The sequence below is a fragment of the Geotrypetes seraphini genome, chromosome 12 (genome assembly GCF_902459505.1).
Source record: "Geotrypetes seraphini chromosome 12, aGeoSer1.1, whole genome shotgun sequence".
In the NCBI taxonomy this organism is placed as follows: Eukaryota; Metazoa; Chordata; class Amphibia; order Gymnophiona; family Dermophiidae; genus Geotrypetes; species Geotrypetes seraphini.
The window spans coordinates 79000296-79016919 of NC_047095.1; the positions used below are offsets into that span (position 1 = coordinate 79000296).

General features: G+C 43.7%; 1 protein-coding gene across 1 annotated transcript in view; it reads left to right on the forward strand.

Annotated features, from left to right (window-relative positions):
* The window catches only part of XPR1 (xenotropic and polytropic retrovirus receptor 1), a 391618-nt gene that overhangs the window by 237699 nt on the left and 137295 nt on the right, over positions 1-16624 (forward strand). The window contains 2 exon segments of the mRNA XM_033916345.1: positions 1062-1084; positions 1086-1286. Coding sequence (XP_033772236.1) covers positions 1062-1084; positions 1086-1286 — 224 coding nt within the window.

Sequence of the window (16624 nt, forward strand, 5' to 3'; positions counted from 1 at the left end):
GAGAATCGTATATTGCGCTTGAACAACTCCACTGCAGTGGGGGTGCCATGGCCCAGCGCTTCGACGAGACCTGGGGCAAAGAAGTCCTGAAATATTAGCACTTTGCGACCCTCCAGTTGCAGGTTAAGATCCCTTCCTCTACGATAGTGAGCTAGCACACGCTCCTTCAGGGCGTAATTAAGAAATCGTGCGATGACTGGCCGAGGCCGGAGTCTTCTTCATGGCGGGAGCCCTAATCTGTGAGCCCGTTCGATAGATTACGGTGCCAAAGGGTCAGGCAGGGCAACAGCTTTAGGCAGCCAGTCCTCCAGCCACTGGCGCAGATCTACATCGCGAATGGTGTTGGGGATCCCCACAAACCGCAGATTATTGCGGCGGCCTCTGTTCTCCTGGTCCGCCATGGCCTTGTTCACCGATTCCAGCGTGCGAATGCGCTCCTCAAAGTTAGCCGTGGCTGGGCTATTCGATCTTTGGCACACTGGAGCCTACCAGCCTGGGAATCCAAACTTTCTTTAATACCTTCCATGAAGGTATATATGGTAGCCAATTTGTCTTCCTTAACTAAGGTGAGTGAGCGAGTAAGCTCCTGAACCGCCGCCACCTACAGTGTAAAGACAGGCGCCTCGTGGTGCTCTGCCATCTTGCCGTCTGGTCCTTTTGGCCTGTCCCTCGTGGTCCACGTAGATTTTGCTGCCATCAACCCATCCCAATTTAGATTGTGGTGTTGGGGCCGGCCAGGTAGAAGCAGGTAAAAAAAGCAAGAATTGTCAGCGCGGCCCGGAACTACACAGAGGCACATCCATTCACCCTCCCGACATCACGTGCCCCCCTATAAAGGATTTTCTAATGAAATTTCAGTTCTTGATCATGATTAAATTGAAGTTACAAAAGCCAGTAGCGATCACTGTCCGCTGAAGGTGTCCAACATTTTCTGCAGTGATTCTTGTTTAGAGCATATTCATGCTGTGGCATAAATCTTGTCTATTACCTTCCATAGGGTCTGTATCACAGAACCTGCTAACTTCACCAGATTTGATAAATCTTCTCTCTTTTGATGACAGAAAAACTTGCAGAAGCACAACGTTCGATTTGCTACCCTTCAGAATGAGTTGCAGTCATCGCTGGATACTCAGCGGGAAAGCAGTGGTATATCCACATTGCGGCAGCGCAGGAAGGCTGTTTTCCATTTGTCGCATGAAGAGCGTGTACAGCACAGAAACATCCGAGACCTGAAACTTGCCTTCAGTGAGTTCTACCTCAGCCTTATCCTGCTGCAGAACTACCAGGTACATAGACAGCACAGAAACATAGAATATGACAGTGAGTAAGGACCATATCTTGCTGTCTAGTCTTTTTTATGTTTAATTATAGCTTTCTGCAACTGAGAAACTCATACTCTAAAAAGAAATCAATGTGAGAACTCAGAGTACGTTAGAATCTTAATGTTGCATGTATTAGAAGCTTAATATTGCATACAGTTCATTTTTTTAGCCTCTCCAAAGCTAAAACCAAAAGATCTGTGTGAATAAAGTTAGATTGCTATTTGCAGCAGCTATCACAGCCTGACAGATGAACTCTGGAATCAGAAGAGGCAAACATGACAGACCAGCCACAACAGAGGAAAACATACTGTGGTTTCCACAACAGTTTATTGGAGAAGTAAAAGATGTGTTTGGATTTGGATCTATTTTTAACTTTGCCAGTAAACTGTTGTGGAAGTCTTCATGCTACATGGTGGTTTTCCTCCACTGTTGTGGCTGATGAGAGATGAACTCTTCTCATTTCAGTCCCAGAAGTCCATCTTCTTTCTCCTCCACAGTCAAATTTAAAAAGTCTGACTGAGCAATGCCATTATAATCAGATTAATTGCAGAACTGATTTATCTTTGATATTTCTTTACATATAGTAGTATGGCAAGGCATAATTTGAAAATATAGTTTTACCCACTTTTTGTGCTTGATTACAAGCCATGCTTTAATTCATTAAGGACTAGATTCTCAAAAATGTGCGTTAAAAACTGATGGGCTGCTGTCGCAGCCGTTATTGTAGCAATTTAAAAAGAAGCGAGTTATTTTCCAAAAAACACTCATGCAAATGAGGCTGACGAAGAGTAGCGAAGATTATAGGAGGGCCTTAAACGACCTGGGCCAATCAGAACCTTAGGTCCCTCACCAATTCATCCCAAGATGCATTGGGGAGGGGAAGGCCTGCCATTTTGAAGAGGCAGGCCTGCTGGCTGGAGGGAGTAGGCATCCCTCTGGCCAGCCATCAAAAACAAGGTAAAGGAGAGGGGGCAGGAGGATGTCGGAGGCACGGGGGGGAAGGGTTGCATGGCGGCGGGAGGGGAGTAGGCATCTTTACCGTTGCCGGGGGAGAGGGGTGTCAGGTGGGTGGGTCATTTAGCGGTGGTGGGAGGGAGTGGGGCAACTCTGCTGCAGTGGAGGGGGGATTCGGGAGGGTGTTACTTGGCGGTGGGAGGGAGTGGGCATCTTATTTTATTTATTTCAGTTTTCTATACCGTTCTCCCCAAGGGCGGTTCAGAACGGTTTACATTAATTTATTCAGGTGCTCAAGCATTTTTCCCTGTCTGTCCTGGTGGGCTCACAATCTATCTACCTGGGGCAATGGGGAGATTAAGTGACTTGCCAAGGGTCACAAGCAGCGTGGGTTTGAACCCACAACCCCAGGGTGCTGAGGCTGTAGCTTTAACCACTGTGCCACACGCTCCACTGCAGGGAGGAAGGGGGATTAGCAGTGTCAGATGATTGTGCGATCGTGGCAAGAGAGAATGGGCATCTCTCCTTCTGATTTTTGTTTTGGGGTTTGTTTTTATTTTTATAATTTGAGTGTGTGTGTGTGTGTGAGGGGGGGGGGTTCCTGAGCTGTCAAAACCTTATTTTCCCTGTCTGTGCCTTAACCAATCAGCGCTCAGGCACGGATCAGAAGAAAGGCATATGACAGGCTCAGACCGGTTTTGCAAATTTTGGCTGCAAATGTGGCACATGAAGGTTAGAGATCGCTTGGATTGATCATTTAATTAAAATGACCTCGTACTACATTTGCATGGCAGTTTCATAGACTGCTAGAAAACTCAGAAGAGATCTCGCTAAGCCATTTTGATAATCCACCACTAAAAGTGCATCACCACTTTAAGAACTTAAGAGGTTCGCGAACTGCCCATACAGCACTTGTGTGAGTGCTTCCTCCTGCCCGAAGCAGGCTAGTGGCTCCTCAGTTCTTAGTTTTCTCAAGGAACTAAGAAGTCGGTGTGTCTGAACGTTGTTCAGTTTTTTGCCTTTTGCCTTCCCGCTCATGCATTTTTTCTTTTATTCTTAACTTATTTTTAAATTTATATCTTTTAAAAAGAAATTGAAAGAGGAACAATTTTTTCCTCTCTTTTTTCCTCGAAGGGCTTGACTGCCTTCAATTTTCCTCAGCTATCAATTTGGCTGATGCGGTCTTTTTGACATTTTCAGGCTGTTAATGGGCTCAAAAAAAAACCAAACAAGTGTTGCAGGTGCCCAAGGCCAATCTCTCTTCCAACGTTTAGTGCTTCCAATCTTATGCCCCAGAGCACCGGATGGAACTTGTGCCCGGTGTACTACCCTGCAGAAATGTTCAATAAACAGCCAGAAACTGAGACCACGTATATTATCAGTTATGATCCATTGTCTGAAAGACATTCCGAATAGTCAGATAATACCATATAAATTTCTAAGCATATCCCTTTTTCAGATCCCATGTTCTGTTGTCCCCACCGCACAGTTTCGGGACGCCGAAATGGTCCCGTTTTCAGAGACAGCGTCCCAAAGCTGTGTGTGGGGACAACCGGACAGGCGACGTTGTGGAAATGCACTAAATTGCAACTTTTGGAGCCACTGTAAATGTGTGTTGGGATTTATTTGTTATTTGGGTTGGATTTGTTCATCTGCTTTGCAGAACCTTATGCGATGGACAGAACCAGAAGACTGAGGTGGGCCCTGCTTGTGGCTCTTTGTCAACATGCCTTTATTGTGGCTTTGATTGCCGAAAGACCTGCTTGGTACCAGAATGGACGAAACAGCAAGCTAGTGTAATCTAATCAAATGATGAGATAATTCTAAGATGAGGCAGAGGTACATGAAGCTCTCTCCATGCTTACCCCGCCCGCCACCACACACAACTGCAGAAAAGGCATGTCCAGGCACTGGCCAGAAGCCTTCTCCCCACGCTCACCAATGATTGGCCAATCCGTGACTTTCTTAGGTACTCACTAAGTCCCTGATTGGCTGAGGTGCCTCAGTCTGCTCCCAATGGGAGGAGCCTGAGGTGCCTGAACCAGTCAGGGCGCTTAGGCCCCACCCCGTGCATCGCATTGATGCGCCGGGGATGGGGTCTACGGCCTCAGACTCATCGCGGGAAGGCATTGGAGCAGGAGGGGTTTGAGCAAACCTCCTGCTCCATTAAAGGTACGGGGGAGGGGGGCCTGGAATTGGGAGGGGCGGTGGCACAAGGGAGTTGGCATCCCTCCTGTAGTACTTTTTTTTTTGTGGTGGGGGAGGGGCAGGCCCGACCAGCTGGCCGGACTATTTTGCCACAGGTAAAGAGGTGGGCTGTGCCCGGCCAGAAGGGGTTTAACGTGGCAGGATGGAATTGGCATTCCCTCCTGCCTTTTTTGGGGCATTGGCGCGTGGGGGCATGTGTCTGAGCCGTGACTTTTTATTTTTTTATTTTTTACTTTTTTGTTAGGCCAGGGAGCCTGTGGTTTTAAAAACCACAGGAGCGGGGAAGGGGCAGGAGATATTCGGGCGAGAGCGGGGTGGCAGGAGAGATTTAGGGCAAGAGCGGGGTGGCAGGAGAAAATCGGGGGCGAGAGAGAGGGCGGCAAGAGAGATACAGGTGTGATCGGGGTGGCAGGAGAGATTCAGGGTGAGAGTGGGACATGCACATTCGGGGCAGAGCTTCGGGGCAGCAGAGAACAGGGAGAGTCGGAAAAGCCATTTTCGATTGGTCCCCAACAGTCGCTTTTGGGGTTGATCAGCCCAGCCCAGTCAGATCGAGAATTTTGTGTAGTGAATTGCTTGCCTTCCCTACTTTTGAATATCCATCCCCTCATATGCATGCACAGATCAGAGGATGATCAGCAGAGAGGTAAGTGAATTGGGCCGGAGAGGAATTTGGTCGCTAAGTGGTCGCAAACCCGATTGGTACACGATCGGTGTGCTTTGTGAATCTTGGCCTTAATCAGAGGTATAAACTTAGCACCTATTTGTTTCTTGTAAAAAACTTAATCAGAGGTAAAACTTGGAATCTTATCTTTCTTGTAAAAACCTGTTCGGGGTTGAGTTTTTTTTAAATTGAATAAGACTTATCAAATTGTAGGGTATGCAATCGCTTCCTCTTGTCGCTTCCCTCAGTCACTTCACGAAGACGCGTGCTAAGGTGAACCGCACCTTTGATGTGCGCCTTTGGTGTGCCATAACGGCTGAGCGCCGTTAGGACTTTGGTAGATTTAAAGGTAATAGTGCTCAGGTGATTTCAGAACGAGGTGGAGCAAGCTCGCACGCCTGGAGCGATAAGGGCTCTGAACTGAGCCGATTGTAACAAAGTCCCGAGACTCATAAATCTAGACATAATGAATGGCTACCCTTAATTTATACTAAACTACTGTTGATCACAGTTATATCTTCTAAATATGTTGTTTCTTTAAACGTATAAGATTATATGAATATATATCATAAAGTGATGTGCTCAGACCTTTTACCCAATAAATAGTGTAGTCACTACAATGGGTTTAACAAGGGGACCCACTCATTGCCACCACCTGTCCCCGCCCTCCCTCAATGTTCTTTAACGCTAGATTTGTACTTATCTGAGTAGGGAGGCTTTGCTCGTGAATAAGCTTGTCTTTGTTAAACCTCATCGAGAGGACCAAATTAAAGTGATAACGTGCAGTGTTAAAATCCAAAACTGTGGTTTCTTATATCATCTCCCGTCCCCCCCGACTCGAGTTTCGTTTTCCTTCGTCGGGGAGGGACACTATAAAGAAAATTCACCTAGTTAGATCTGCTTATCTGTGTTAGATTTTATAAAGATCTAAGCTATAGCTATTAATACTGTTTGTTTCAATTAAGACTATTCAAAAGTGGTTATGTTACCTGGTAACGGCTGATCTGAGGTCAAACTGCTTCAAAACCTGGAAACCGAGTATCTCTTGTTACCACAGAATCTCTTTTTATTATAGAGAGTAAAGCGGAAAAGGTTGGTCTATAGCAACTACCGGATGTTGACTCTGCCTGGGAAGTATCAAATGTGATTATATAGCTAACCAATCTATATCTGCATTTAAGCCTTGTGGTTGCAGGGTCTGCCAATTGTATATGAACCGTTGTTCTTTTTGGATTTAGTAGTTTTGATGTGTTTCCTCCAGTGTCATGTACATGTACTAACACCGTATATTTGAGGTCCTTCCAATGTATGTGAATTTTCCATCCAATGAGATACCAATGGGGGCGGAGACACGATTTTTTCTGATGTTACTGAGGTGTTTCTATTATTCGTGTTTTTATCATACGTGTCATTTGTCCTATATATAGTTGTCCGCAGGGGCATTGAATACAATAAACAACCCCCTTAGACTGACAATCTGTTCCTGTGTTTAATATAAAGTGTCGTCCGTACCCGGGTATACTCAAATGGGTAACGTTTGATACATAGCGGCAGGTCGAGCATTTTACCACAAGGTTTGTGGGGAAATTTGTTATTAGAACTGCTCCAGTTGATTTTATGTCTTAACTGTTCCCCGAGATTTTTAGCTCTTGAAAAAGCAAATTTGGGAAGATTGGTTAATGTGGAATGATATTGTAATATTGGCCATGTGTTTTTTTATAATATGCTTAATAGCGTTTACTATGATTTGTATAGGGCATAACGCAAACTAAATTTTGTTCTTTGTGTTTGTTTTGCTGGTCCAACATTAACCAAGGACGGAAATAATTTTTTTGCCCTTTTCACGCCTTTTTTTACGATTATTCCCAGGATATCCTCTCTGTGTGAATTTGCTGTATAATTCTTTCGCTTGTTTTGTCAAAATCACTCTCCTCTGAGCAGGATCCTTCGTATACGGAGGAACTGCCCAATGGGAATGCTGTTTCGTAGTGTTTCATATAATCTTATTACGTTTAAAGAAACAACATATTTAGAAGATATAACCTGTGATCAACAGTAGTTAGTATTAACGAGAAAGTCACAGAATTATATTATTATATCTCCCCATTTATATCACACTAATTACCCTAAATTTATAAACATTACTTCTGATGTTAAGTGCCTACATTTATCCAATTCAGGTCTCAAAACCACTTCAATTAGAGTTCATCTTAGTGCCTATCAATGCTTTCCTCTCACTGTTTATCCTCTTGTGTCTAGATTCATGAAAGGACTTTTCTATGTTAAACCTCCTCCAGTAGTTTGAGATCTTAATGTGGTCCTTGCTGCTTTGATTAAGCCTCCTTTTGAACCAATTGTCTGCAGCTCATCTCAAGTACCTTACTTGGAAAGTGTTCTTTCTCATCTCCCTTACTTCAGGTACTGGTTTTGGATGAAATTGATGAGTCGGTGACTTCAGGCACTGGTGGCGGATCCTCCTTTCACAGTGTTCCACCATGACAAAGTGGTGCTTCACACCCATCCTAAGTTTCTTCCAATTTTCAAATTTCACCTTAATTTATTGTCCTTCCAGTATTCTTTCCAAAGCCTCACTCTCATCCTGGGAAACGGCTCTTGATGCTCTGGACTGCAAACGAGCATTGGTCTACTATTTGCAGAAAACTCAGCCACACAGAACATATCCTCAACTTTTTTGTCTCCTTTGATCCTAACAAGTTGGGATGTCCAGTGTCCAAGAGAACGATTTCTACCTGTTTGGCCTTCTTGTATCTCTTTTTGTTATGCTTAGGCTGGGCTACAACTGGGGAGTCATGTCACTACCCAACAAAGTCAGAGCTATGGCAAGCTTCAGTTGCTTTTCTATTGCTCCACTCCTGTTGATGAAATCATGTAAAACTGCTACTGATCCTCAGTTCACACATTCACATCGCACTACTGTCTGGAATCTTTATTCCAGACGGGATGGTCACTTTGGCCAACAGTATTGCAAAATTTATTTCCTAATGGCCAACTCTTCCTTCATTCCATTCGAGTACGCTAGGGAGTCCCACATGTGATGAACATGCTGCCTGCTTGTTCCTGGGATAAAGTCCAGGGACAGCAGGCAGACTATTCTCACAACCCATCCACCTCCCATGGTTGGCTTCTTAGCTTGCTTAACGAACTGAGGAACTGCAAGTGGCTTTGGGTGGGAAGGCACTCGCGCATGCGCGGTGCGGGCAGTTGGCAAACTTTCTTAAGTTCTAAAAGTAGCGATGCATTTTTAAAGCTGTCTGTACCTGGGCACCATGGATGACGTCACCCACATGTGAGAATATCTGCTTGCTGTCCCTGGAATAACATTGTTATGTTAAGTAACTATGCTTTTTGGTCTGATTATCCATATGTGTACATTTGCCATGTGTCCATTTTTTCATTTTTTAAAATCTTTCGGGCTTCTTCCTCACCTTGGATTCCCCCTGCCATTATGATGGTCTATTATTTACAACATCCATTACATATAGTATTCCCTAGGTTCTTCCCTTTATCCTCTTCTTGAGGATAGGGTTCTTCTGTTTACTCTGTATTTATATCTTTCCCTTGCCTCCGCCCTACTCATATCAGACCAGTATACCTGATTATCTTGCGAGGCAATATGCGTTTGTTTCCTTAGAATCCAACCTCCTCCATCCCTTTACTAGAGCTAGGGAGTTACCACATGTGAGTATATGCTGCCTGCTTGTCTAAGGAGGAAAGCACAGTTACTTATCGTAATAAGACTCACCGGGACTTCAGGCAAGACACCCTCCAGGGATTCAAGACAAGGTTGGACATGTTCCTCCTGAACCAGAATGAACGCAGGCAGGGCTTAGTCTCAGTTAGGGCACTGGTCTTTGACCCTGGGGGCCGCCACGTGAGCAGACTGCTGGGCGCTAATGGACCACCGGTCTGACTCAAGCAGCGGCAAATTCTTATGTTCTTATCCAGGGACAACAAGCAGATATTCTTACAACCTGCACACCTCCCTAGTTGGTTATCCTTGCATTTCTCCAGGCCGGCCTGGAAAAAGAGCTGATAGTAGCTTCTAAGTGGAAGACCTTTTATTCTTCTGGGTGCAATATGATAATGTTTCGCTGACAGCTCATCCAGATGTAACCACAGTCCTAAGAGATGTACTTCGGTAGAGGTCCTCTGCTAAGGCATTCTTTCCCATCATGGAATCTTAACACCATTCTAAAGGGCCACACTAAAGTGCCATATGAGCCACTCAAAGATGCATCTCTCTTGGACTTCATGGTCAAGACAGTGTTCTGTTGGCGATCATCTCGGCAAGACGTATCCCGGAATTGCAAGCTCTCTATTGTAGAAAGCCTTTTCTCAGGATCACAGAAGAGGGTATAATTCTCTACTGTTCCTTCCTTCTGAAAGTTGTATCAGATTTTCACATCAATCAGGAGGTTTATGTGCTTGTTTTTCAACCCACAGACTTAGACAAGCAGGGTAGGATATTGCAGAAACTGGATGTGCGAAGAGTTTCTGCACTACTTGGAAAAAAATAATGACTTTTGTCTTACCGATCATCTGTTTGTGCTAACCAGCCAGTCCAAGCTTAGCAGAGGTCTCTATAGCCAGAGAGATTTGCATGGCTATTTCTTTGGCATATACCACCTGTGGGAAGCAGCCACCAGTTTCTCTCAAGGCACCTTCAATCAGGAGTGTCGCATCTTCATGGACAGAGTCTGTCAGTTCCTTTTGTAGAGGTTTGTAGAGCAACTTCTTAGTCTACTCTTCATACTTTTGCTAGGTATTATAGAGTGGACATGGTGGCTCGAGAGGATGCTGCCTTTGAGTCCTCAGTCTTGCAGTCAGGCTCTTCTATCCCACCCTGGACCTCAGCCATTCCTTTGGTACATCTCCTAATGCAGTGGTTCCCAACCCTGTCCTGGAGGAACACCAGGCCATTTGGGTTTTCAGTCTAGCCCTAATGAATATGCATGAAGCAAATTTGCATGCCTATCACTTCCATCATATGCAAATCTCTCTCATGCATATTCATTAGGGCTAGCCTGAAAACCCGATTGGCCTGGTGTTCCTCCAGGACAGGGTTGGGAATCACTGTCCTAATGTATGGACTGATGAATTGATGTAACAGAATGAAAGATTAGGTTTTTACCTGGATAAATCCTTTTTCTTTTATTCTTCTCAGGAGCCAATATGGCCTGCCTTCAGTATATACTGTTTCACCTGCCTTCTGCCTCTGATATTTCTAGATTCCAGGCCTGAATTGCTTCTCTTGATAGTCAAATGACTAAGCGTAAATAAACCTGTATAAGTCAGTGAATTGCTCAGCCTCTGGTTCCTTTGATGTTGGTGCTTGTTGAACTCAGCAGGTTGGTTCACTATTGCTGCTATGTTATAAATTCCTGTTGATAATTGTTCTTTTTCTAAGTTGCAGAACAGAACAGAATTGTATGATGTCTGCGGGGAAGTTCATAAGAACATAAGACTAGCCTTACTGGGTCAGACCAATGGTCCATCAAGCCCAGTAGCCCGTTCTCACGGTGGCCAAAGCCCAAGGTGTAGCAATATTCCATGCTACCGATACAGGGCAAACAGTGGCTTCCTTGTGTCTTTCTCAATAACAGACTATGGACTTTTCCTTAAGGAACTTGTCCAAACCTTTCTTAAAACCAGCTATGCTATCCGCACTTACCACATCCTCTGGCAACGCGTTCCAGAGCTTAACTATTCTCTGAGTGAAAAAAAAAAATTTCCTCCAATTGGTGCTGGAAGGTGAGAGGCTGATATGCACGGATGGGGAGAGGGACCTTGGGGTGATATTATCCGAAGATCTAAAGGTGAAAAAACAGTGCGACAGTGCCAGAAGGATGATGGGCTTTATAAAGAGAGGCATAACCAGTAGAAGAATGAAGGTGTTGATGCCCCTGTACAGGTCGTTGGTGAGGCCCCACTTCGAGTTCAGTTTTGGAGACCGTATCTGGCGGAGGACACAAAAAGGCTTGAAGCGGTCCAGAGGAGGGTGACGAAAATGATAGGAGGTTTGCAACAAAAGACGTATGAGGAGAGACTGGAAGCCCTGAATATGTATACCTTAGAGGAAAGGAGGGACAGGGGAGATATGATTCAGATGTTCAAATACTTGAAAGGTATTAATGTAGATCAAAATATTTTCCAGAGAAAGGAAAATGGTAAAACCAGAGGGCATAATTTGAGGCTGAGGGGTGGGAGACTCAAGAGTAATGTAAGGAAATTCTTCTTTATGGAGAGGGTGGTGGATGCCTGGAATGCACTCCCGAGAGAGGTGATGGAGAGTAAAACTGTGACTGAGTTCAAAGAAGCGTGGGATGAACACCGAGGATCTAGAATCAGAAAATAATAGTAAATATTGAAGAACTAAGGCTAGTACTGGGCAGACTTGCACGGTCTGTGTCTGTATGTGGCCGTTTGGGAGAGGATGGGCTGAGGAGGGCTTCATTGGCTGAGAGGGTATAGATGGACTGGAGTGAGCTTTGACGGAGACTTCAGTAGTTGGAACCTAAGAACAGTACCGGGCAGAACTTTAGATCCTTGCCTAGAAATAGCTAAGGAGAAGAAGAGAAAAAAAAACCCCAACAAATTTTTAGATTGAATCAGGTTGGACAGACTAGATGGACCATTCGGGTCTTTATCTGCCATCATCTACTATGTTACTTTGTTTTTAAAAAGTATTTCCCTGTAACTTCATTGAGAATCCCCTAGTCTTTGTAATTTTTGACGGAGTGAAAAATCGATCCACTTGTACCCGTTCTACTCCACTCAGAATTTTGTAGCCGTCTCTTTTCCTTGGAAAAATAATGCAATTAAAAACAATCTAAATTATACAATTGTGTGCAACACAGTACATTAACTCATATTATATCTTATTTCATAACAGATGCTATAAATTTTAAATAATCTGATAGCTAATAAATCTCATCCTTCCCAACCGTACTCCCCCTATCCTCCCTCCCACCCGGGTGAAAAGAAGTGTGCAGGAGATTTATAAGATGTAGGTATAGGGTCATATATCAAAAGATCAATTAGGACTATCATTTTGGGAGTTATTCCAAATTTCATAACCACTCCAGATGGTATTATAATTCTGTAACTGATTTTTCTGAAGAGCGGTTAATTTAGACATCTGCTGAATATATTGAACTTTCACCAGTAATATTCGCCGATCTGGTAACTGTTTCCATGCAGATGCCAGGATAAGTCGAGCTGCTGTCATTATCAAGTGTGTCAATTTCCGATGTTTTAAGGGCAGGACATCTGGCCCCTTATTCAAAAGACAACATTCCATAGTCTTAGGGATCGGAGTGCTTAGTACTTCCTCAATGAAGGAAATTACTTTATCCCAATAGATCTGTGCTTTAGTACAATGCCACCAAATATGTTCAAAAGTGCCTACTCCCATGCATCCTCTCCAATATACATGGCTCGCAATCGTGCTGGTGTATAGTACCAACAGTAAGCAAGAAACAAAAAAGAAACTGCAGACTGATATGTACAAGATGCAGGCAATGTTTATTTTACTAAATATTAAATGCGGTAACCAATACCACCTTTTTACAAACTAAAAGACCCAACACGGTCCGTGTTTCGGAAAACACGCCTTCTTCAGGGGTCCTAAGAAAATAAATAACAGACCTAAGGAATACAGTAAATACATTTCTAAAAACATATTGTGTGCATAAGTGATCATAAAAGTTTAATCTTTGAGGGAGTGTGAGTGTTCGAAGCCTTACAAATTTACATAGTATTGATTTATGATGAAAGTGACGTTGAAATGTAAGAATCAAAAAAGGCTAATTAATGAAAGTAATGACAGTGAGAATTAGAGATACAAAACTTATCATAAAACATTGGAAAAACAAAAGAATAAATAAAAAGATGACCAGTGTAAAGAAAGAGACCGCTGCGCGTGAAAAACAATCAATAGTTCAAAACAACGCATATGCAATTCATGTGGATAAAGTGCAGCATGCTGTGCAGGAATCACATATATAAACACCTACCATGGTAAATAAGGTAAACAACAAACCGCAAATTAAAATGGATAAAAAACTAAAATGAATTGTATATGCGTTGTTTTGCACTATTGATTGTTTTTCACACGCAGCGGTCTCTTTCTTTACACTGGTTTGTAAAAAGGTGGTATTGGTTACCGCATTTAATATTGAGTAAAATAATCATTGCCTGCATCTTGTACATATCAGTCTGCAGTTTCTTTTTTGTTTCTTGCTTGCTGTTGTTATACTGCAGACACTGTTGGATTTCTTTTGTTGTTAGTACCAACAGTAAAACATCTTATACCCATTCTCTATCATATTGCTGGCTATATTACCATATAAAAGAAAATGCAATATTTTAAACCATTCCTTATCAGAATAAGTTTTACCTATAATCTTTTCCCAGCGACCTCTATATTTCAAAGGGAGATGAAAATGCTCCAATTGTGCATTATATAATCTAGTGATACTACCTCGTCCACTCTCTTTTATCATAGCCTTCCCTAAATCCAGTTGTTGTATAACAACTAATTCTTTTAGAACTACTTTTCTAATAAAACTTTCAATTTGTCTATAATAAAATAGATCACTTAGTGCAAGGCCACACTCTTCTCTCAATGATTCAAAAGGGATAATTTCCCCATCTTCCAACAGTTGGCCTAATGTTTTAAGACCTTTCTTCCCCCAAAGATGAAAGGCCACGTCAACTTCTGGTGTAAAATTAGGCATATATATAATAGCAGCCCCCATAAAATAATTTTTATCCCGGTAGTATCGCCTACGAATCTGAATCCATAAGTCAAGAGTATGTTGTATTATCGGGTTAGACTTCTGAGCTATTACAGAAAGTTGCGAGAATTGGAACCAGGGTATTGTCCACAGTGGAGGCCCTCCCAATATCTCCTGTTCCATACACACCCAAGATTTTCCACTATCCCCATTCCAGGGTAAACTAAATGTCATAGTTGGGCTGCTTGACAGTAATATTGAAATTGTGTACTGCCATTCCTCCCTGTTTCCTGGGGTGGTACATCATAGCTCGGGGAAACTCTTAGAGTCTTATGGGCCAAATGAAAGCGAATATCATCAGCCATCTCTTTTCCAAGCTGAAGAGCCCTAACTTGTTTTAGTCTTCCTCATACGAGAGGAGTTCCATCCCCTATACCATCTGGTCGCTCTTCTTTGGAACCTTTTCTAACACCACTATATCTTCTTGAGATAAGGAGACCAGAATTGAAATGCAATACTCCAGATGAGGTCACACCCATGGAGCGATACAGGGGCATATATAACATTCCTTAGTCTTGTTAACCATCCCTTTTTTAAATAATTTCTAGCATCCTATTTGCTTTTTTGGCCGCCTCGGCACATTGTGCGGAAGGTTTCATTGTATTGTCTACAATGACACTCGGATCCTTTTCTTGGGCGCTAATTCCCAAGGTCTCCGGTAACTGTGTTCTATTCCCAGTGGAGATCAATTGCTTTGGGACGAACTAAAGGGGGCACTACACTACACTAACAAAATGGGAGGTGCTGAAAGTTTTTGTTTTACTGGCTCCAGCACAGAATAGACAACATAAAAGTATATATTCTGGATGGACCTGCAGAGTGACATACTTCTGCAAAACCCAGTTTGCAGTAAAGGATTAAATTACTTAGGCCCTGGATTCTCCAAAACAGTGTTCTTCAACCTTTTTACACCCGTGGACCGGCAGAAAAAAAAGAATTATTTTGTGGACCGGCAAACTACTAGGACTAAAATTTAAAAACCCAGTTTCCGCCCCATCTCACGAGCTCGGTCCCCACAAATCATCTGATCCCATCCACACAAGCCTCAGTTATGATTTTATATTGAATGGTATTTTATTAAAGTATAAAAAGAAACAATATTCTGTACAATTTGTCATTTTATAAATTCAAATACTTCAGTAGCAAGGATCAACAAAACCCCTGTCTCCCCTCCCCTTCACATATATCCCCTCTACTATCAAGAAAACTGAACAAGCCAAATTATTACAGAAATGCTACACAGAAATATCATGCTAACAGAATACTGCAGTCACCCATGACAGGAATAGTTTTTAGGGGAGTGCAACTAGGGCAACTGCCCCCTGGTCAGAGAGCGCCCTAAGCCAGCTGGAAGCTAAAGAAGCACTTCCTGGGTTATTGCAGTCTCCAGTTATGTCTAACACCAGCTCTAGCAAGGATATATATTTCAACTCTGTTATATTCTAATAAAATTATTTTTTTCTACCCTTTTGTCATCTCTGGTTTCTGCTTTCAATCTTCTTTTCACTCTCTTCCTTCCAGCGTCTGCCCTCTCTGTCTCTTCAATCCAGCATCTGCCCCTTCCATCCACTGTCTGTCCTCCTCCCCCTTCCATATGGTATCTGTCTTCTTTCTATGCCCCTCTCCCCTTTCCATCCAGCTTGTACCCTCTCTCCTTTTTACATGATTAATTCCAGCTTCATTGCTCTCTTACATTTTTATCTCTCCTACACCAGACTCTATCATCGTTGTCCCTCTCTGCTTATTTTTCTGCTGACCCCTTACCTATCATCAATATCTCTACTTTCTCATGCCTGTGTCTCCCCTTCCCTTCCCTAATCTCTCTGCCAGCTGTTTCCTTCCTTTTTTCATTTTCCCTTCCTCTCCTCCTGTCCAGCAGTAACTCTCTTCCCTTCCTCCCCTCCCAGCAGCATCTCTCCTTCTCCTTCCTCCAGATCCAGTAGCAGCTGTCCCTTTTTTTTCCCTTGCCCAGCAGCTTCCCAGATTCATTTCCCTCCTCCCCTCCCAGCAGAATCACTCCTTCTCCCTCTCCAGTAGGAGCTGTCCCTTTTTTTTTCCTTGCCCAGCAGCTTCCCAGATTCCTTTCCCTCCTCCCCTCCCAGCAGCATTCTCCTTCTCCCTCTCCAGTAGCAGCTGTCCCTTTTTTTCCTTGCCCAGCAGCTTCCAAGATTCCTTTCCCCTCCTCCCCTCCCAGATAGCATCTCTCCTTCTCCTTCTCCAGTAGCAGCCCTTTTTTTCCCTTGCCCAGCAGCTTCTGATAGTGGCTTTCTCCCCTCCCAGCAGCTCTTCCTTACATTCCCACTGCAGCGATTCAGGAAGGCAGCCTCAGGTCCTTTGTTTGGGTCGCGCCGCCTCTGAGGTAAGAGGAGTTGCATCATCAGAGGCAGCCGCGACTCAGCAAAAGCCCCGAGGCTACCTTCGTGAATCGCTGCGCTGGAAAGTAAAGGAGAGCTGCAGAGAGGGGAGAAAGCACCTGTCGGAGGCTCCCTAAGATCTCCTCTCCGGCCCAGCGCTAGACTAGAGAGTTGCACGGGGACAGAAATCCCCACCGTCCCTCGCCAAAGTCCCACCCGTCCCCGTGAGGAATCCCCTCCGTCCCCGCCCGTCCCTATAAACTTTCAGAAAATAGTTAATTTCATTTAATTATGCTACTGAAT